General features: G+C 47.8%; 1 protein-coding gene across 1 annotated transcript; it reads right to left on the bottom strand.

Annotated features, from left to right (window-relative positions):
- Positions 1-993: 993 nt before the first annotated feature.
- On the bottom strand, positions 994-20,711 carry GPR132 (G protein-coupled receptor 132). The gene is made up of 2 exons (XM_083166430.1): positions 20,615-20,711; positions 994-2,199 (listed from the first exon to the last, which is right to left on the bottom strand). Exon 2 carries the CDS (start codon positions 2,188-2,190, stop codon positions 1,066-1,068), a length of 1,125 nt encoding a protein of 374 aa, XP_083022556.1. The 5' UTR covers positions 2,191-2,199; positions 20,615-20,711; the 3' UTR covers positions 994-1,065.
- Between the last annotated feature and the right edge of the window lie 762 nt (positions 20,712-21,473).

Here is a 21,473-nt window from a genome sequence, read left to right as displayed (position 1 = left end):
CCGTATTCGAGGTGCGGTCTAACCAATGATTTGTACAGAGGCATAATTACTTTTGAGTCCCTAGTTTCCATGCCCCTTTTAATAAATGCTAAAATTTTGTTGGCCTTTTTTGTTGCTATATTATATTGAGCACTACACCCTAGTTTGTTGTCTATTTGGACTCCTAGATCCTTTTAGAGAACTGAATTACCCAATTCATCCCCGCTTAGGTTATAACTAGCACACTGGTTATGTCTCCCAAGGTGCATGACCTTGCATTTGTCCACATTGAACCTCATCTTCCACTTTTTTGCCCACTCATCTAGATTGTTAAGATCATTTTGAAGCATGGTGACATCTTCTGATGATTTAATAACTTTGCTCAGTATTGTATCGTCCGCAAAGATGGATACATTGCTGAGTAACCCCATCCCAATATCGTTAATAAAAATGTTAAATAAAATGGACCCTAGAACCAAACCCTGTTGCACTCCACTTAGTACTGGTATCATATTTGATACGGCACTGTTCACGACCACTCTTTGTTCTCTATTACACAGCCAGTTCCCTACCCATCTTCAGATATTTGCCCCTAATCCCAGGTCCTCCATTTTATTTATCAACCTCTTGTGTGGTACGGTGTCGAAGGCTTTAGAAAAATCTAGGAAAATCACATATACACCGTTTCCATTATCAAGGTTTTTGCTAACTTCTTCATAGAAACCAAGTAGATTAGTTTGGCATGAACGATTTTTCACGAACCCATGCTGGTTATTACTGAGTAAACTATGAAGGTCTAAATATTCCTGGATACCATCTCTTAAAAATCCTTCAAATAGTTTACCCACTATTGATGTTAAACTCACAGGTCTGTAATTAGCGGGATCCTCCTTTTTTCCTTTTTTGAATAATGGCACTACCTCTGCTATTCTCCAGAAAATACAACAGTACCAAAATGTGATTAATTCATATAATTATATATATATATATATATTATTATTATTTTCTCTTTTCTTAAATAAACAGGACATAAATATAAACCAAAAAGTTAATCACCACTTCATTTTTTTTTTTTTTTATGTAGAATTAGTCCATGGGAACAAAACCTGTCCTGCATTCCATTATCCCACTGTGAATTGAAAACTCTTTGTCCAATTGCAGATCTTTGGAGTTTTGCGCGTGTGGTAAAGTACTGTCACTCCTGGTACTTATGGAAAGCTGTTTTCTCCAGCACCTCATGCCTCGAGCGATGTCTTTCCGTGCGTTCTCACTGACTAGTACGTAGATGAAAGGATCCGCCACGCTGTTTACTGTGATCAGGCAAAGAAACATGGCGTACGCAGTGTACATTTTCTCTTCAAACTCACAAAAGTTTGTTGACTCTCCCTTTAAGTAGTAAGAAATGCCCCTGGCCAGCAGAATAATGTGATACGGAGCAAAAAAGATCAGAAATATGGTTATTATGGCTATAGCTAAACATTTAACTTTATTTTTCTGCTTGTCCGTGAAGCTGACACTTTTTTCAATCCTCTTCTTTATGACATAGTTGGTATAAATAAGAGTTAATAACGGGATGAAAAATCCAATGACGAACCTTGCCACGTAGAAATGGGCAATGTATAGCGGTATTGGTAAAGTTTCGAAACACGTTTGTTGGTTGTCCGTTTGGTTGCCATCGCTGATGATAAAGACCGGAGAATGGATAAGTGCCACCAAGGTACAGAGAACCACAGTGACAATGATGGCAGTTTTCTGTCTCCGAACCCCTCTGGACTCCAGTGCGTATTCCACAGCCAGGTATCGGTCCACGGAAATGCAACACAGGAGGAGAATGCTAATGTAGATGTTGTTGAAAAAGATATAGCCTGTAATCTTGCACGCCATTGGTCCCCACTGCCACTTGTGCCCATTTTCCACGTAGAGGATCCAAAGAGGAAGAGTCCCGAGGTACATGAGTTCGCTTAGCGATAGACTAAACAGATACACGGCCAATACATTCTTCCTCCATATTTGCAGAAATGTCAGCCATACCGTCAAGAAATTAGCTGGCAGTCCAATGACCAGGACTACGCTGTACAATACGATGACGTAATGCTTGCTGTCCTCATAGGACGGGTGGCACTGTGTCTCATTCACTGAGTTGTTATAGAAATTCACCATTGTGGTATTTATATTCCAGAGACTGGGGCCTCTCCAAACGTGCTGCTTCATTTATAGATACTGCAATGATTAGAGGTACAAGAAACACAGTCAGATTTTTGTACTATAATACAGATTCATTTATCTACATAACTATTATTGAATGATGTGTGTGTGTTTATGCTCCTCAATAACTCTCAAGAGATTTAACTAATCAACATCAAACTTTGCACACTACCTTATCATTTTAAGGGACAATCTAATTTCGGAGATGGGTTTAATGGGACGACCCTTAAGGGTCCATGCTATTGCTGTTATTTTCCTGTAATGTGATATGTCGTTGAAAAGCTTATGACTTTCTGAATACAACCAAGTGCTGCCAGGCCCGCGTCAAACAAGAGGGCACAGTCAACAGAAGGTGCTTGGCCAATAGAGGGGGCATGGCCACACCCCTGCAGGAGGTGCAGGCTGTGTCCCAGCGCACAGTCTGCTGCCTCTCTCCCCCACTCAGCACGTGCTGCTCAGTGCCATGTGCTGAGTGGGGGAGAGAGGCTGTGCTGCTGCAGCAGCCTCTGATCTCTACTCCCGCTGCCCGGTCTCTGCAGCGGAGGAGACGGGCATGGGACCTGGGACCCTCCAACAGACCTGGGCACATAGGCGTGTGCAGCACATATTTTTAGGGGGTGCACCGTCAAAGGGGTGTGACAAGCACCGCCCATTGGGTGTTTCTAACACCGCCAATCAGGCGTGTCTATCATCATCTATTGGCACTCACTACAATATAAAATGTCTTTCAGCCACAACATTAATCTCCTGCCTATTTCAGTTTGAATCTTCTAATTACTCTGTGTTAAGGTGGCCATACATCAGAAAGATATTGTACCCAATCATACAATCTCAATTGATTGTAAGATGGATTGTATGCAGATTGTGTGCACATCTTGTGTACACAAATCATACAATCAATCATCAGATGGATTGTATGACTGATTGTATGATGGATTGTATGCAGATTGTGTGCACATCTTGTATACACAATCATACAGCAGATGGATTGTATGACTGATTGTAAGATGGATTGTGTGTAGATTGTGTGTCCAAAAACCACCAAGGACTGCCGGGGATTTCAAGGGAAATTGTACACAATCATGAGCGCAATCGATCTTAAGATCGATCTTTCTGATGTATGGCCAGCTTAACACTAATGCGGGGTACACACCAGGACGACCCGCTCACGATGCACATCGTGAGCGGGTCGTCAGTGTCTCGTCCGACCCGCTCACGATGACGCGGGGGGGCACGACCCGCTCACGATGTGCACCGTGAGCGGGTCCGATCCGATGGCGACCCGCACCCGGCTGTATGGTCGTCATTGAGATCCTACCTGCAGCAGGTTGGATCTCAATAACGACCGACCCGCGGGACCGCGCATCGGATCGGTATCGGTCCACACCAGGTCAGAAAAGGGCCCAATCAGCACACAATCTACATCCAATTGATCGGAATTGGATCTAGATTGTGCGGATCGGGCCCTAGTCGTCCTGGTGTGTACCCAGCATTACAGTTCATAGGACGCAGGTATGTAGGGATATGACAATCGTCTAGTACAATTAACATTGCAAAATACACATATTGTCTTTGGTAAAAGGTATTGCAGGTATTGCCAGCACCAGGAAGGTGTTATTAGGGTGGGCACAGCATTAGGGGGTGCCTGTGCACCCCTAACACTCAATGTGCGCACGCCTATGCCTGGGCACTGGTAAAAAGTACCCTCCCCCCCTCTCGATAGCACTGAATACAACACTATAAACAGACTCCCTTAAGCGGACCCTTAACCCCCCCAGGTTTGTCTTGCCCCAGAAATACTCACCACAGAAGGTGCCGCTACTGCCTTCTGCAGCAGCCCCTGCTCCCCTGGGGCTGCTGCTGCTGGCTTCAGCTGTGTGCTGCCTTGGAGAAGTTTGGGGGTGCTCGGGAGCACTCGGGTGTTCAGACACTCAGCCTTTCATCTGTTCAGGCATTCCTGTCTTTGGACGCCCAAACATACGAACATCCGAGTGCGGCCAGTCCTCCCCGAGCAGACCCGATCCTCCCAGGCGACGGGGGCGGTGATGGGGAGGATCGGCAATGGGGGGGGAGGATCAGCGACAGGGGGGATGGTGATGCGCCAGTGGTTCACACCCTTTTGCATGTATGGAAATTTCTCGGGAGAGCCCGCTCTTGTAGCGCAGCTCATCTCTATGAGGTGATGTGCCATCAATCACCACTAAAAGCCACTCAATGGACCAAATTACTCCTTTGTGTGCTAAAAGATGTCATAACAGAAAGTGAAAGCAATTTTTGCAGGGACACTGATCTATTTCAAACTTGCTGTATATGGAGAGAGGAAGATTTGAAGACAGAGATTGGAGGTAGGAACAGATAGGGACAGGGGGTGGGGTGTTGAGTTTGTGGGCTAAAAACGGTCACAGCTCAAAGTTAACGTAAAAACTGTCACGGGTCACAGTTAAAGTAAAAACTGTCACAGCTCAAAGTGAAAGTACATTGCAGAAGCTGTCATTTTGACGACTTTTAACTAGTATTAAATATGTTGCAAACAGTGCATATGTTTTGTAACTATGGTTAGCGTTAATTAGTCTATTGCCAGTGAAGGTGTGAACATTGCCTTGCGATTCGATCCTGCACATCTATATTTCTGTTGGATTTCCACAAGACAGGAGCGCGCATCAGGAATGAAGCGGCATCGAATACGGCTGAAAACCGTTCAATTTTGATTTGATTTCTATTCTATATAGTCAAAATCAAATAGAACATTTGTTAGAATCGCACCATGTGTACACTACATTAGACCAGTGAAATTAGGCCTAATTCACACTTGATCGCAGGTCAAATTTGTTATAAAAAAAGGGCAAAACTATGTGCACTGCAGGTGGGGCAAATATAACATGTGCAAAGCGTCCGATTCGGGCCGATTTCACACGATTCCGACGAATCGGACCCTGATATCAGCACGATTCGGATGTGTTTGACATCTGATTCGATGCGCAGTGCCCATGTGTATCGAGTCGGAGCAGCAGACCATAAAATGGGTCGGAATCTGACCCATCAGCATCCAATCAGGTCCGTAGGTGTGTCCTATTTTGGTTCTTTTTGCTCTTTGTTACAGAACTGTAACAGAAGTGTCAGAAGCAACAAACATAAGAAACAGAAAAACGAGACTTATTTCTGCCATTGTCTTATTTGTCAGGACGGAAGAGAGTTGGGTTTGGCAATCTTCCACCATCGTCGAGTCTCCGTAATCACTTATTCTAAACTTGATTTTTTTTTCTCACAAACTTCACCCAATCATTCCTTTGTTCTTTTGTTTCAGCCCAAACCACATACGCTTCCATTAACAGACACCCATCCCCTACTCATTGCAGGCAACTACTTTGTGATCTGCACTACTATTTGTAATGTTTTCTATTAAATTGAGAAAAAGTACTTTGGGGGTGATTCAGGCCTGATTGCATAGCAATTTGTGGGCTTGCTGATTTCACTCTGGTAGGATGGGAGCTATAGATCGCAATTTAGCAGAGCAGTGATCAGGTCTGAATAAGTCCTATGGGCCAATCAGAACCTGGGGGCGGAGCGTCAGAGGTGTAGGGGTGGCGCTGTGCTCTGTGCGCCCTGGGGAAAATGGAAAAAGGAAATCACTTTTGCTGTGCCATAGAAGGAAGGAAATCATCTGGTTCTACCTCATCTATGGCAGAATTATTCTACATTGGCCATAAACCATCGATGATTATGAAACATCGATGGACAATGGCCATCCCTATGCAGCTGTGCGGTCCCCTGTGTGAAGCAGTCAGGTGGGAAAGCTGGCTAACGCTGCTATCTGATAGGAGCTTACCTAAGCAGCCGTGGTGGTTTGCTGATTGCTGGTGAATGAGCGGTCTGAGGTGGCACATACGAAGTAGGACTGAGGACCGATAGCAGGGATTGGGAATAGGATCTAATTATACTTACGATAATTCCGTTTCTTCCGATCCACTCCATGGCAGCCATTACTCTGGGTTATTTCCTCTTGCTCCTATGTTTAGACAGGTAGATTTGACTCCGCCCACCTTGGGTATATATCCTCCCCTTCCTCCATACCCTGCAGTCTTTTGAGTGTCTCCTATATAAAGGATAATTACAGGGGGGGAATTCTAGGCTGCCATGGAGTGGATCGGAAGAAACGGAATTATCGTAAGTATAATTAGATCCTTTCTTCCTCACCCTCCATGGCAGCCATTACTCTGGGATGTACCAAAGCAAAACTATAATAAGGGAGGGTCAATGAATAAAACCACACAACTAGATGATGCTCAAGAAGGATATATTAAACATATCACAGTACAGCTTGTTGGAGCACCACCTTCCCAAAGGGGGCGGGAGATACATCCAAATTATAATAATTTGAAAAAGTATGAATGGAAGACCATGTAGCTGCGGCACATATTTCTTTCACTGAGAGCAGCGCTCTGTTGGCCCACGACGTCGAGACTGCCCTAGTTGAGTGTGCCTTTAGCTTCTCAGGAGCTTCCATGTTGTTTTCTCTATAAGCAAACGAGATAGCTTCCTTGATCCATCGGGCTATCGTTCCTTTAGAGGCTGCTTCTCCTTTCCTCGGTCCCGAGTGGAGAATGAAGAGTTGTTTCACCTTCCAAAATTCACTTACTCTCAGGAGATAGACTGAGATTGCTCTGTGAACATCTAATTTATGCAATATTTCTTCTTCTTCAGCATCCTTTGGATTTGGAAAGAAAGTTGGCAAAATCACTTCTTGATTCAAGTGAAACCCTGAGACTACTTTCGGTAAGAAACCAGGATTTGTTCTTAACACTATCTTGTCAGGAAAGATATTTAGGTACGGTTGCTCTGACCACAGTGCCTGAAGTTCGCTCACTCTCCTGGCAGAGGTGATGGCTGTTAGGAAGATGACCTTCCAGGTAACATACTTTAAGGGTACTTGATCCAATGGTTCGAAGGGAGCAGACATAAGAACATTCAGAACCAGATTCAGGTCCCATGGAGCCAAGGGTTCCTTAAGTCTTGGACGTTCTCTCTTCAATGCTTGTACGAATTGTTTGATGAGAGGATCACCTGATAGTCTCCTATCTAGGAGGACAGACAGAGCGGAAATCTGAACTCTTAGAGTAGAGGCTGCTAGACCTAGCACAAAGCCCTCATAGAGGAATTGTAGCACACAAGGTGTTCCAAACCTTATATCTTCGGGGTACGACTGAGCCCAGGACAGAAATTTCTTCCAGACCTTGTGGTATATTTTTGAAGAAACTGCCTTCCTTGCTTTCAACAGAAAGCCTGCCACCTGCTCTGACACCCCTTTCTCTGTCAGAATCGCCCGCTCAACATCCAGGCAGTTAATTTCAGTGTTTTGATGTCTGGATGGAGTAGTGGACCCTGATGCAGTAGATCGGGGATCATTGGCAGAGTCCACGGCCCCTGCACCACCATCCTGAGGACAGTTGGGAACCAACTCCGCCGGGGCCAGTAGGGGAGAATGATCACCACTGTGGCCTGTTCCTGCCGTATCTTCTTCAGGATGCGAGAGATCATCGGGAATGGGGGGAACACATAGGCGAGTTTGAACTCCCACTTTAGGGCGAACACATCGACTCCTTCTGACCCTGGGAGATGGTACCTTGAGAAGAAGTGTTGGACCTTCCTGTTTAGGTGTGTCGCCATAAGGTCTATTTGAGGGACCCCGAATCTTTGTGTTATTTCGTTGAACACCTGCTGATTTAACTCCCATTCCCCTGGCCGTACTTGTTCCCTGCTGAGGAAGTCTGCCAGCGTATTGTCCTCTCCAGGAACATGCAGAGCTGTTAGTGACAGCAGATTTGACTCTGCCCACGGTAGTATCTTTGTGACTTCTTCTAACAGGGCCTGACTTTTGGTGCCGCCCTGTTTGTTGACATATGCCACTACAGAGGTGTTGTCTGACAGTATTCTTAGATGGCTGTGCTTTACTTGACCCTGAAAGTGACGCACTGCATTTACTACCGCTCGCATTTCTCTTTGGTTGGAAGACATGGTGCGTTCTATTTTGGACCATAGGCCCTGGCAGCTTGCTTCCTGCATATGTGCCCCCCAACCAGAGGAACTTGCGTCTGTGGTCAACGTCACGTAGTGAGGCTGAGATAGTGGAGTGCTTCTGTGCTTCAGGAATGGACTTTGCCACCACACCAGAGAATCTCTTGCACCTTGACTTAAATTTACATTGGTATTTAGGTCTGAATGCACTCTCCTGAGAACCAGAGCTTCTGCCTGCAGAGTCCTCATCCGCCATCTTGCCCACGGAATTATGTCGATGGTGGAAGACATCATCCCTAGAAGGCGAAGAACTAGACGCAGAGATGACTTCGTCTGAGTCTGAACTAATGCAGCTAACTCCTGGATCTTGACGCACCTCTCTTGCGACAGAGAAATCGTGTACTGGGTAGTATCTATCATCACCCCCAGGAACTGCAGTTTCTGGCAGGGCTTGAGATGGCTCTTGTCTCGATTGACCAACCAGCCGTGAGACTGTAGAATCTCTATCGCTCTTTGGACTGCTAGTTCCACTTCTAGCTCTGATCTTCCGCAGATTAGGAGATCGTCCAGATAGGACCACATGGCTATCCCCTGTAATCTTATGTAGGCTACAAGACTCACTATGACCTTTGTAAAGATCCTTGGAGAGGATGAAAGGCCAAAGGGGAGGCATGTGAACTGCAGGTGTTGCTTTAACACGTGAAGCCTGAGAAACTTTCTGTACTTTGGGTGAATGGGTACATGAAATCTGCTTGTTTTATGCCTTGTACTATGGACTTCAGGGTTTCCATCTGAAACTTTTTGTCCACAATGTATCTGTTTAAGTCTCTGAGGTCTAATATTGTCCGAAACGCCCCTGATGGCTTTCGAACCAAAAACATTTTTTAGTAAAAGCCGGCCCCTTTCTCTCCGCAGGGAACTGGTTCTACTGCTCTGGATTTTAACAGATCCTTGATTATTTGTCTCAAGGCCTGTATCTCTTCTGAATCTGTGGGATTTCTTGACTTCAGAAATCTTTTGTTTATTGGAACCTGCTTGAACTCCAGCCTGTATCCAAATTTTAGCACTGACAGGACCCATCTGTCCTGTACTGATTCTTCCCACTGGTGGACGAACTTCAACAGTCTTCCTCCCACTGGGATGGACTCTCCCACATGTTCGTTGTCAGAATTTCTTGAACCCCCTTCTGGAGGCCTGACGAAAGGACTGCCTTGTAGATCCAGAGAATCTACCGTACTGTCTACCAGGCCTATAGGTCCTGGCTTCTTTGAACTGGTCTCTAGATGACTGACCCTGATATCTTTGCTTCTTATCTTGTGGCAATCTAGCCGATTTACCGCAGGTCATACGTTGGATAATTGAGTCCAACTTACTTCCAAATAATAGTGACCCCTCATAGGGAAGAGAGGCTAGCCTATTTTTTGAACCTGCATCTGCGGACCAGCTGCGCAGCCATACTGCCCGCCTTGCTGCCACACCCGCTGCCATAGACTTAGCAGCATATTCTACTACATCCAGGGACGCTTCACACAGAAAATCAATGGCCTTCATCATGACAGTCAGGCTTCTTTGCAGATACTGTCTTGACACATTGTCTTCAATATCATTGGCCAAGGACGAGCCCCACGCTCTTAAGGCCCTGGAAGTTGACGCCATAGCCACTCCAGCTTTTAAGGATACTGCTGAGGCGCCATGCACTTTCTTCAGTGCCCCCTCAGCTTTTTTATCCATACTATCCTTGAGACTAGCACCATCCTCCAGAAGGATTGTAGTCTTTGACACCACTTCGGCCACTGCCGCATCAACCTTAGGGACAGTACAGAATTTTTCAAATGCTTCATCCTTAATTGGGAACATCCGTTCCAATCTCTTAAAGTTACTCGACTTCCTGTCCACCTTCTGAAACTGACCAACCATTAGGTCCATAAGCACTTTATGCACCGGAAAGTTTCTGGTTTTGACAACCCTGTCTTCAAACAGAACATCACGGACCTCCTCCTTATCCTTAATGTCCATCACCTTATAAACATACTTTAGGAGATTATCCACCAAATCAGGATTGTATGATCTCTCTTTCTCAGTAATCTCTCCAGATTCATCACCAGTATCATCATCTGTATCCTGAACCAACAACAAGGAATCTGTATCATCATCATCACCAGCACAGTCTAGGCTGACTTGGGATCTATTTCTTTTAGTCCCCTGCATATCCTTTAACTCATCCTTAGTAACAAAGGATTTCTTCATCCAGTCCATTAACTGGAGCATGGTTAAAGACTGTGCCTCTGCTGGCTGCCTGCAGCCCTTGCATACATGGACATCCTTTTCAGGAGGGAACTCCTTGTCACACAGCATACAATTACTGGACAAATGCTTGGATTTAGTCTTCTTCTTTCCAGAAGCTTTAGACACACTAGGATCAGACAGATACAAAGCCTATCACTTAACTGCCCTAAACTATGCACAGCATGTAGTAATACAAGTGCCTCACTGAGGGCTTACCTCTCCATGGCAGTTTCAGCTTCAGGGGGGGTAGAAACGCTTACAGGATCCATCTGCAGACTTCACACTTCAATCAGCATACAAGCTTCAGATAGTGTGTGAGATCCAGCGTTTTTGAATCCAGCGCCAGTCACCTGCGCATGCGCAGAAGCGACTTCCGGACGCCAGCCGCGTCACTTCCGCCTTGCGTCTCAGCCCCAGAGCGCTACTTCCTGGTTTTGCGTTCCAGACGCTCGGGGCACAGTCCAGCACACTGCTTCCGCCCACCTCCAGCCAGAAACGCTGAGCTGCTTGATCCCAACGCTGTACCAGCAAAGACTCAGCATGGAGGGGCAAATAAAGTGGATGCCACAGGCACAGCCTGATATCTGGCAGCAGTTCCAGGCACACAGCGCAGGACGCAGCCTGATGAGTGCCTCTTCCCCCGGGGAGCCACCCCGCAGCCTGGCCACGCAGGGACAATAGCTGCAGCAAACGAGGTAAGCCAGGCACAAAATAAAAAACCTATCTACCTATCCTAAAACTTTGAGACAGGAAAAAGACTGCAGGGTATGGAGGAAGGGGAGGATATATACCCAAGGTGGGCGGAGTCAAATCTACCTGTCTAAACATAGGAGCAAGAGGAAATAACCCAGAGTAATGGCTGCCATGGAGGGTGAGGAAGAAAAGGTATATTGCTGCAAATTGTGGCAGGAATCCTGGTGGCTCCTGTGTAGTGAAGACCAGAGTCCAAAGCTGCTGCTGCTGCTGCTGAAGGGATATAGAGGCTCAGGGCCGGTGCTAGTGACCACAACGCCCCAGGCAGGGGGGAGCGCTCCGACGCTAACCCGCCCCCCCCCCCCCCGCCGCCGCTCACCCGCAGCTCACCCGCCACTCACCGGCTGGGGGAGGGGGGGAGGTGATGAGTCCACCGCCGCTGCCGGGTCACTCCAGGGGGGGGGATTCTCCTGGGCGACAATTGACAGCGGGGGCACAGGAAGCGCTGCTGTGCTATGATGGCGAGACAGCGCAAGTTCAGTGTCCCCACGCGCTGTGTGTCCGATGGCACCATCATAGCACAGCAGCGCTTCCTGAGCCCCCGCTGTCAATCACCGCCCGGAGAGTTCCTGCACAAAGCCGCCGGTCAAAACCACCGCTCACCTGCTGTACGGTAGGGGTGGGGTAGTGGTGAGGGTGCGGGCGCTGCTGCAGCTCACCTCACCTGGGTCCAGGGTGGGAAGGGGGGGTGCACTGTGACCTGCTCCGTCCCAAGTGCCGCCCTCCAGTGGCCGGCGCCCTAGGCAAATGCCTAGAGCTGCCTAGTGGTGGCGCCGGCCCTGTAGAGGCTGCAGCCCCTGGTCTCCTCCTGTTATCAGCACCACTTGTCAATGGAGTCCATCCTGTCTAATGGGCTGTGAAGCAGCACAGGAATGCAGACTGTAAGAGCAGCACCAGGACTCCTGCGGACTTAACAGCCTAATGTAACCCTGGCTCAGCCTCCACACCAGGGTCCAGCTGAAGAGATGCACAGTTATTAACCCCTGATACACCAGAGCAGCCCAGCGACAGCTAGTCCTTACAGCTTTTGGTTTGTAAGAGAAGTTTCTGTACTGGTCTATCAACCTACACACCTCTTCTGCCCACGTAGTTCCCTCAACAGCAGAGTCGGATTAAGCCTTCGGGGGGCCCGGGGCACTTTAGAAAGGGGGGCCTACTCCTACTTGTGATTACTGGCCGCAAACTGCACAGTAGAATGTTACACTGTCAAAACACAGAGTAATGGCAGTATAAACTTGGTCAATGGTCAACTGCAGGGGGAGGGGTTAATAAAAACATATATAAAATACCACATGAAAAGCCTGCGTTTGTTCCTCTGTAACTTACTCTGTAGGAGCCCTGACAGGCTCAGCGCTGCCTCTGATTAAAAACCCTCCCATGACAAGGCAGCTGCTGCTGCTATCCTTCATGGGCCTGAAAAACATATGATGAGCTCCACCAAGCAGAGCTCAGCACAAACCTCTCAGCCTCTGACCTCTTGTGCAAAGTTTTATGGGACTCCCAGTAATGCACTGCACACTTGTGCAGTCAGTGTGCCTTGACTCCTGATGCTCAGCACCATTAATCATTGTCACATTGGTAGATAGGTGAAGCTGCAGCATTACCCCACTCCCATGCACAAAACCATTAGCTAAAAAAACAAAAACATTTTTTTTAAATACATGCCAACCACAGGGGGCCCCTAGATGGAGGGGGGCCCAGGGGTACTGACCCATTGTGCCCCCATTATAATCCGACCCTGCTCAACAGTCAAGCCCTTGTATGGGTAATAGGACCAGAAGGAGCCCGGGTTTGTAATTTCGGCCCCACTTTATAAGCTCCTCAGAGTACTGTACTTCTTCTGGTAATAAGAGAATTGGAAGCAAGCCTGTCAGGTCATAAAGCTGGAACTGGATCATGTCAGAAATGGGTGAAAAACAAGAGGGGAAGGGACAGTATGAACGTAAGCTCTCACGAGCAGGGCCCTCTCTCCTCTTGTGCTTTTCTTAAGGTTCCCATACACTAGGCCGATATCGAACCAATGCTTATTAATGATGAAGGACAGAACAGTGTTTGGTCTGTCTCCCGGCAATCAGACATGATATGGACCAAATGGATTTCGGGCCAACTATCAGCCCATTTGTGTGTTGTTCTGGTGTGTACCCACCTTAAGGGTTCTATTTACTATGCAATGAAGAGAGCAAAAGCACAGCTCATAACTGTCATTTTTAAATGCAGCCTGTGACAAGGAGCTGTTTGGCTGGTACCAGTTGCGGATCCAGGGGGTGGAGGTAATGAGGGTGAACTAACCTTGCCTCCCCTGTAAATGTAGGCATCCACTCCCAATTACTGAAGCTGCAGGGAGGTGAGCAGCTGTGGCTAACAGCCAGCAAAGTCAGTCTGAGGCAGCCAACCGGTAATAGCAGAGACTGGCGGCAACACTAGCGATGGCCATCGGTGCAGTCAGGCCATCGGTTCTGGAACCAGCCATCGATAGTTATAAACTATGTGATGGCTAGCCATTGATAGTTTTACCTATCAATGGTCATCCATTCTCTTTGACTGACTGGCCCATAGGCCCATCAGAATGTGGGGGGCGGGGCTTCCTGGTTGTCAGGGGTGGAGCTATGCTCTGTGTCCCGGCACTTTGAAAAAAAAAAGAACATTGTTTCTGCTGTAGGGCAACCATCTGGTTCTCCCCCATCGATGGCAAAAGTATTCAACATTGGCCGTAAATGACCCTCCCTACCTGCAGCCTAACCCTATCCCTTCCCCTACAACCTAACCCTCCCATTCATGCCTAACCCTCCCCCTGCAGCCTAACCCTAAACCTCCCTACCTGCAGCCTAACCCTATCGCTTCCCCTACAACCAAACCTTCCCATTAGTGCCTAACCCTAACCCTCCCCCAGCAGCCTAACTCTCCCTACCTGCAGCCTAACCCTATCCCTTCCCCTACAACCTAACCCTCCCATTCATGCCTAACCCTCCCCCTGCAGCCTAACCCTCCCTACCTGCAGCCTAACCCTATCCCTTACCCTACAACCTAACCCTCCCGTTAGTGCCTAACCCTCTCTCCGCAGGCTAACCCTATCCCTTCCCCTACAACCTAACCCTCCCATTAGTGCCTAACCCTCCTCCCGCAGCCTAACCTTAACCATTTCTCTGCACCCTAACCTTCCCATTAGTGCTTAACCCTAACCCTCCCCCCACAACCTAACCCTAACAATTTCCCTGCAACCTAACCTTCCCGTTAGTTCCTAACCCCCCCCCGCAAAATAATCCTAACCCTTCCCCCGCAACCTAACAGTCTAGTGGCAGTTTCAGTCCCCCCAGGTAAAATCAGCCACTGTGTGAAGCCAGATGTAGTCTGTGAGACTGCACTGTCTTCACTGTGACTGGCAGTGACTTCCTATTGGAAGTTCAACCTGCCAGTCACCCAAGGCAGTCCCACTGGGTGGTGCCCAGCAGCCCATAAAAACGGATTCTGGGCATGCGCTGGGCATGCGACGATACTTTGCATGCGCCGGACCCGGAATATGCCTCTATGGACTGCTGCTGAAGTAGCCCATAGAGGCTGGGGGCTAGCGCATGCGCAGTACTGAAGAAGCGGGGACCAGCAGGCACTGGAGACGGGGACTGATGGCAGGGACCAGCAGCGGGGGGGGGGGGGGGCACGGCATCGCGGCAGCCCCCTTCCACCACGGAGGTAAGAGCCACCAGACCCGCCACTGAGTCAGTCGGAACAAGTCACTTTGCGTTCTGCACGCACCGAGACACTGATTCCAGGCGCTCCAATGAGTTGTCTCACGTGGCTCGACACTTTATCCATCTCTGCCTTGCATCAAGCACTGCAGACTCATAGCCTCCCGCTCTCCTACCCAGAATCAGCCAAACAGTGAGATACCAAGTGAGAGGGCGCATAGTGGACTGCTGCTTATCTCTTGTGATAGGCTGGGGTCTGTGCCAGCCCCTCCCACTTTATAACCAGTCCACAATACCAGTCCATGCCCCTGCCACGCTACTTCATAATGCCAGCTGGCATAAAACTAACTTTCGGGGGAACTCTTGGGATATAAATTGCAATCAGTGTCAGATAGCAGCATCCATCATAGGCGAATCTAGAATTATGGTAATGGGTGGTCCCAGAACTAGACATAACAGCAGGGGGACCTTTGTGCGGTGCAGCCGCGCGCCAAAAAGGGGGCGTGGCCCCATGGAAAGGAGGCGTGGCATCACAAAAAGGGGTGTGGTATTACACTTTAGACCATACACGGTAATGCCCATTACACATTTTAGGAAACTCCATAATATCCATTACACATAATGCCACACGCCGTAATGCCAATTACACATTAGGCCACACACCATAATGCCCATTGCACATTGTGCCACACATCATGATGCCCATTACATACTATATAACAAACCGTAATGCCCATTGCATATTTGCCACATAAGTGCTGCTTACCTACGTGCTCATTGCTAGGGGGTTCTTGCTTGATGGCACCATAGTACCCATTACACATGATACCGCACACCATAGTACCCATTACACATGATACCGCACACCATAGTACCCATTACACATGATGCCGCACACCATAGTACCCTTTACACATGATGCCGTGCACCATAGTACACATTACACATAATGCCGCACACCATAGTACCCATTACACATGATGCCACACACCATAGAACCCATTACACATGATGCCGCGCACCATAGTACCCATTACACATGATGCTGCACACATAATGCCGCTTACACATGATGCTGCACACCGTAATGCCCCTTACACATTAAGACACACATTATGCGTAATGCCCCCACATACTGCCACTTGTAGCGTCCCTTAAGCAATGCCCCCAAAAGTGCCACTTACTGTAAATTTTTATATGAGTCTTTGCTGCTGCTGCAGGGAGAGATGGAGAGCGGTGCAGCTGCTTCTATGGGGAGAGGAGCAGAGCGCAGCGCAGAGCACGCTCCCACTCCCCTCCTGGTGTCCCCTCTAGCCGAGTGGACATTCGAAATATTATGCACGCTGTTGTGCGTGACGTCGGGGGAGCACACCGGGCACCAGCACCAAATGAATAAAGGGGGGCGGGCTAAGGTGAAAGCGGCGAGAAGAATTGGAGCGGAAGCTGCAGGGGTGACAGTCATTGACAGCTGGGCAGAGAGCAGGGGGCTGCCCGGCTGTATTCAGAGCACTGCAGGTCACAGGCTGTTTGAAATAATACCCCTTTCACAACAGAAAATGCAGGGATTTACCCGGGAATGTGGTACCAGGATCATGCAGGGACATTCCCAGGCTGACCCCTTATACACCAGCCTAGTCCCTGCATTTTCTGGTGTGAGGGGGAGAGACAAACACTCCCCTCTCCCTACACCCCTTTAACCAACAAGCTATATCTTTGGAACCAACTGACCAATTTACATGAGACCAGTATCATATTGAAGAACTTTTGAGTTGGCTTCGAATGATTTTGGTCCTGTAAAACTGGGCTGTTTGGTTCCAGAGAAATCTGCCCTCAAAGAACATAAACAGTCATGAAATTACATTTAAGGAATGAAAAAAAAAATGGTTTAACCTCAATATCCCTGAAACCAATTAACCCATATAGATCCAGCCTGGTATCAGATTGAAGGCCCAGCGATTTGGGTTCGACTGACATCAACCTTGAGCTTCAGTGATGCAGAAGGGGGAACTGGCAGCTGTTGAACTGGGTGGAGGTTGGAATTAGCGGGTCCCATGTTATCCTATAGGGAAAACGTTCCAGCTTTGCCTGGCAGTATCTTCGGTTCCCAGGGGACTAGAGACACGGGGCTGGGCTCGTTGGAAAGCTCCATCCCTCAGCTACAAAATGGGCTAATGGGTGGTCCTGTGCACCCCCGGACCACCCCCTAGATTCGCCTATGGCATCCATCAATCCCATAATCAGGAAAATAGCAGTCTTCAATTTCATAGATAATCAAAATAGTAATGTACTGTATACACGTGTGTCCTCACACAACCATCATCTATATGTCACACAGCATGAGATGGCCATGTACAGATCACATGCAGTCACACAGACTCCTATTTACTTACTTTACTGATTATGTCCTACCATGCCTTGTAAATGACTGCCCCTTTAAAAAAAACTTGGAGCAGAGTTGCCTACCATCCTGCATTCTGCAGGAGACTCCCTGACATAGCAGCAATCTCCCTCTCTCCCTCATTAGTCTAGCAATCTCCCTCATGTCACCTAGCCCACATTACACTGTTACATCATAGTTACCTCCACTCCTGCATTCTGCAGGAGACTCCCTGACATAGCAGCAATCTCCCTCTCTCCCTCATTAGTCTAGCAATCTCCCTCATGTCACCTGGCCCACATTACACTGTTACATCATAGTTACCTCCACTCCTGCATTCTGCAGGAGACTCCATGACATAGCAGCAATCTCCCTCTCTCCCTCATTAGTCTAGCAATCTCCCCCATGTCACCTAGCCCACATTACACTGTTACATCATAGTTACCTCCACTCCTGCATTCTGCAGGAGACTCCCTGACATAGCAGCAATCTCCCTCTCTCCCTCATTAGTCTAGCAATCTCCCTCATGTCACCTGGCCCACATTACACTGTTACATCATAGTTACCTCCACTCCTGCATTCTGCAGGAGACTCCATGACATAGCAGCAATCTCCCTCTCTCCCTCATTAGTCTAGCAATCTCCCCCATGTCACCTAGCCCACATTACACTGTTACATCATAGTTACCTCCCCTCCTGCATTCTGCAGGAGACTCCCTGACAAAGCAGCAATCTCCCTCTCTCCCTCATTAGTCTAGCAATCTCCCCCATGTCACCTAGCCCACATTACACTGTTACATAATAGTTACCGCCCCTCCTGCATTCTGCAGGAGACTCCCTGACATAGCAGCAATCTCCCTCTCTCCCTCATTAGTCTAACAATCTCCCTCATGTCACCTAGCCCACATTACACTGTTACATCATAGTTACCTCCCCTCCTGCATTCTGCGGGAGACTCCCTGACATAGCAGCAATCTCCCTCTCTCCCTCATTAGTCTAACAATCTCCCTCATGTCACCTAGCCCACATTACACTGTTACATCATAGTTACCTCCCCTCCTGCATTCTGCAGGAGACTCCCTGACATAGCAGCAATCTCCCTCTCTCCCTCATTAGTCAAGCAATCTCCCTCATGTCACCTAGCCCACATTACACTGTTACATCATAGTTACCTCCCCTCCTGCATTCTGCAGGAGACTCCCTGGCATAGCAGCAATCTCCCTCATTAGTCTAGCAATCTCCCTCATGTCTCCTAGCCCACATTACACTGTTACATCATAGTTACCTCCCCTCCTGCATTCTGCAGGAGACTCCCTGATATAGCAGCAATCTCCCTCTCTCCCTCATTAGTCTAGCAATCTCCCTCATGTCACCTAGCCCACATTACAGTGTTACATCATAGTTACCTCCACTCCTGCATTCTGCAGGAGACTCCCTGACATAGCAGCAATCTCCCTCTCTCCCTCATTAGTCTAGCAATCTCCCTCATGTCACCTGGCCCACATTACACTGTTACATCATAGTTACCTCCACTCCTGCATTCTGCAGGAGACTCCATGACATAGCAGCAATCTCCCTCTCTCCCTCATTAGTCTAGCAATCTCCCCCATGTCGCCTAGCCCACATTACACTGTTACATCATAGTTACCTCCCCTCCTGCATTCTGCAGGAGACTCCCTGACATAGCAGCAATCTCCCTCTCTCCCTCATTAGTCTAGCAATCTCCCCCATGTCACCTAGCCCACATTACACTGTTACATAATAGTTACCGCCCCTCCTGCATTCTGCAGGAGACTCCCTGACATAGCAGAAATCTCCCTCTCTCCCTCATTAGTCTAACAATCTCCCTCATGTCACCTAGCCCACATTACACTGTTACATCATAGTTACCTCCCCTCCTGCATTCTGCGGGAGACTCCCTGACATAGCAGCAATCTCCCTCTCTCCCTCATTAGTCTAACAATCTCCCTCATGTCACCTAGCCCACATTACACTGTTACATCATAGTTACCTCCCCTCCTGCATTCTGCAGGAGACTCCCTGACATAGCAGCAATCTCCCTCTCTCCCTCATTAGTCAAGCAATCTCCCTCATGTCACCTAGCCCACATTACACTGTTACATCATAGTTACCTCCCCTCCTGCATTCTGCAGGAGACTCCCTGGCATAGCAGCAATCTCCCTCATTAGTCTAGCAATCTCCCTCATGTCTCCTAGCCCACATTACACTGTTACATCATAGTTACCTCCCCTCCTGCATTCTGCAGGAGACTCCCTGATATAGCAGCAATCTCCCTCTCTCCCTCATTAGTCTAGCAATCTCCCTCATGTTACCTAGCCCACATTACACTGTTACATTTTTTGGGAAGAAAGGAATGAGAGACAGATACATTTACATTGAATCATCAGCACCATTTCCCAGCACTGTACCAAGTATAGTGGCTCTTACTCACTGCTCTGTGGTCAATGCGTTTGTGTCCGTGCACACAGGAGGAAATCCATTTGTAATCACTCACCACCTAATGGGTTCCCCTCCTATTCGCAGCCGCTAAGTCTAGACTCATTCAGGAGAAATTACACTAAAGCCCCGTATACACGGGGGGGGGGGGGGGGGGGGGGGGGGGGGATATATTGCTCAGGAATATATTGCTAGCAATATATTCCTGAGCAATATATTGCCCAGTGTCTCCTTTGCATCAGCGACCAGAGATGGTCGCTGATGAAAAGGAACCTCTGCTGGGGGAGCCGCAGAGGTAATTAGCTGGTCGCAGGACCCAGCTCCTGTGACCAGCGATTACAATGGGGCAGAAAACGGGAGCGCGCACCCGGCGATTTCTCGCTGGTGCGCACTCCAATCACTGGCAATATGGTCGCCTGCGACCATATTCCCAGCGATTATAGCCCCTATCGCCCCCATGTGTACACAGCATAACTGTAACGCTCTAGTCAATGTTTATGATAAAAAAACAATAAGAAAGTAACAAATCCCCAAAAACATAACTGAAAAGAAAAATAAATAATAAGCAGATATAAAAAAGTGCAAATACAACGTAAGGTAATTACTGTAAATGTACTGTTCCTATGTAGGTGTATACAGTGTGTGTATTGTGCAGACTATGGTACAGATTTAGTCACCATTAATATCCAAACGCACAACAGTTGGATGCTGATTGGTTGATGATTAGTAAACAGTTTGTCTTGAATAACCCATGTATATATCGATTATAGAGTGTCAGGTGCTCCCAAAATAATCTCCCTAAAAAATGTAAGAAAAGCACTATATAATATATACAATTCATGCGAAATAAAGATATACTGTACCTCTGAGCGCAAACCATTTCCAGACTTCTCGCGGCTCAATTCGCTCTGCAGAGGTTACAGCAATAGTTCTTCATTTCTCAAAGCGGTTACCATAACAGGAAGTCCCTAAGAAAGACAAGACGTATTGAATGGTTGTTAGAATCACAGTTGAGGTTGAATAGTTTTTTCCAGTTTGTCATTTGGGGAACTCTGAGGCTGTATTTTCCTCTCTGCGCGGTGTTGCTTGACTTTTCTTCAGTGTGTATTTTTTGTAAGCAAAAGCGTGCCAATGGCAGTAGTGCCAACAATAATGTTAGCTACGGAAAAAAAAGAAAGAAAAATAATAGATTTTTTTTTATGTGAGACTTTCTCACACTAAAAATATTTATTTTTCCTCTACAACGCTGGCGGTCGTTAGTATTTAAGAATCATAAACAGAAAATGGGATAAAACGGGATTATTTAGCCACCTTCCCACCACAGAGGTAAGCCACTCCCACAGCCATTGAACCCTGTCTAAAGAGGTTGTGATGTTTGTAGCCACCTTCCCACCAGAGAGGTAAGCCACTCCCACAGCCATTGAGCCCTGTCCAAAGAGGTTGTGATGTTTGTAGCCACCTCCAACCACAGAGGTAAGCCACTCCCACAGCCATTGAACCCTGTCTAAAGAGGTTTTGATGTTTGTAGCCACCTTTCCACCACAGAGGTAAGCCACTCCCACAGCCATTGAGCACTGTCCAAAGAGGTTGTGATGTTTGTAGCCACCTTCCCACCACAGAGGTAAGCCACTCCCACAGCCATTGAGCACTGTCCAAAGAGGTTGTGATGTTTGTAGCCACCTTCCCACCAGAGAGGTAAGCCACTCCCACAGCCATTGAACC

The sequence above is a fragment of the Crinia signifera genome, chromosome 12 (assembly GCF_055691185.1).
Source record: "Crinia signifera chromosome 12, ASM5569118v1, whole genome shotgun sequence".
NCBI lineage: Eukaryota > Metazoa > Chordata > Amphibia > Anura > Myobatrachidae > Crinia > Crinia signifera.
The sequence above is the reverse complement of the archived record's forward strand: the minus strand, read 5'-3'. Positions and strand labels throughout refer to the sequence as shown.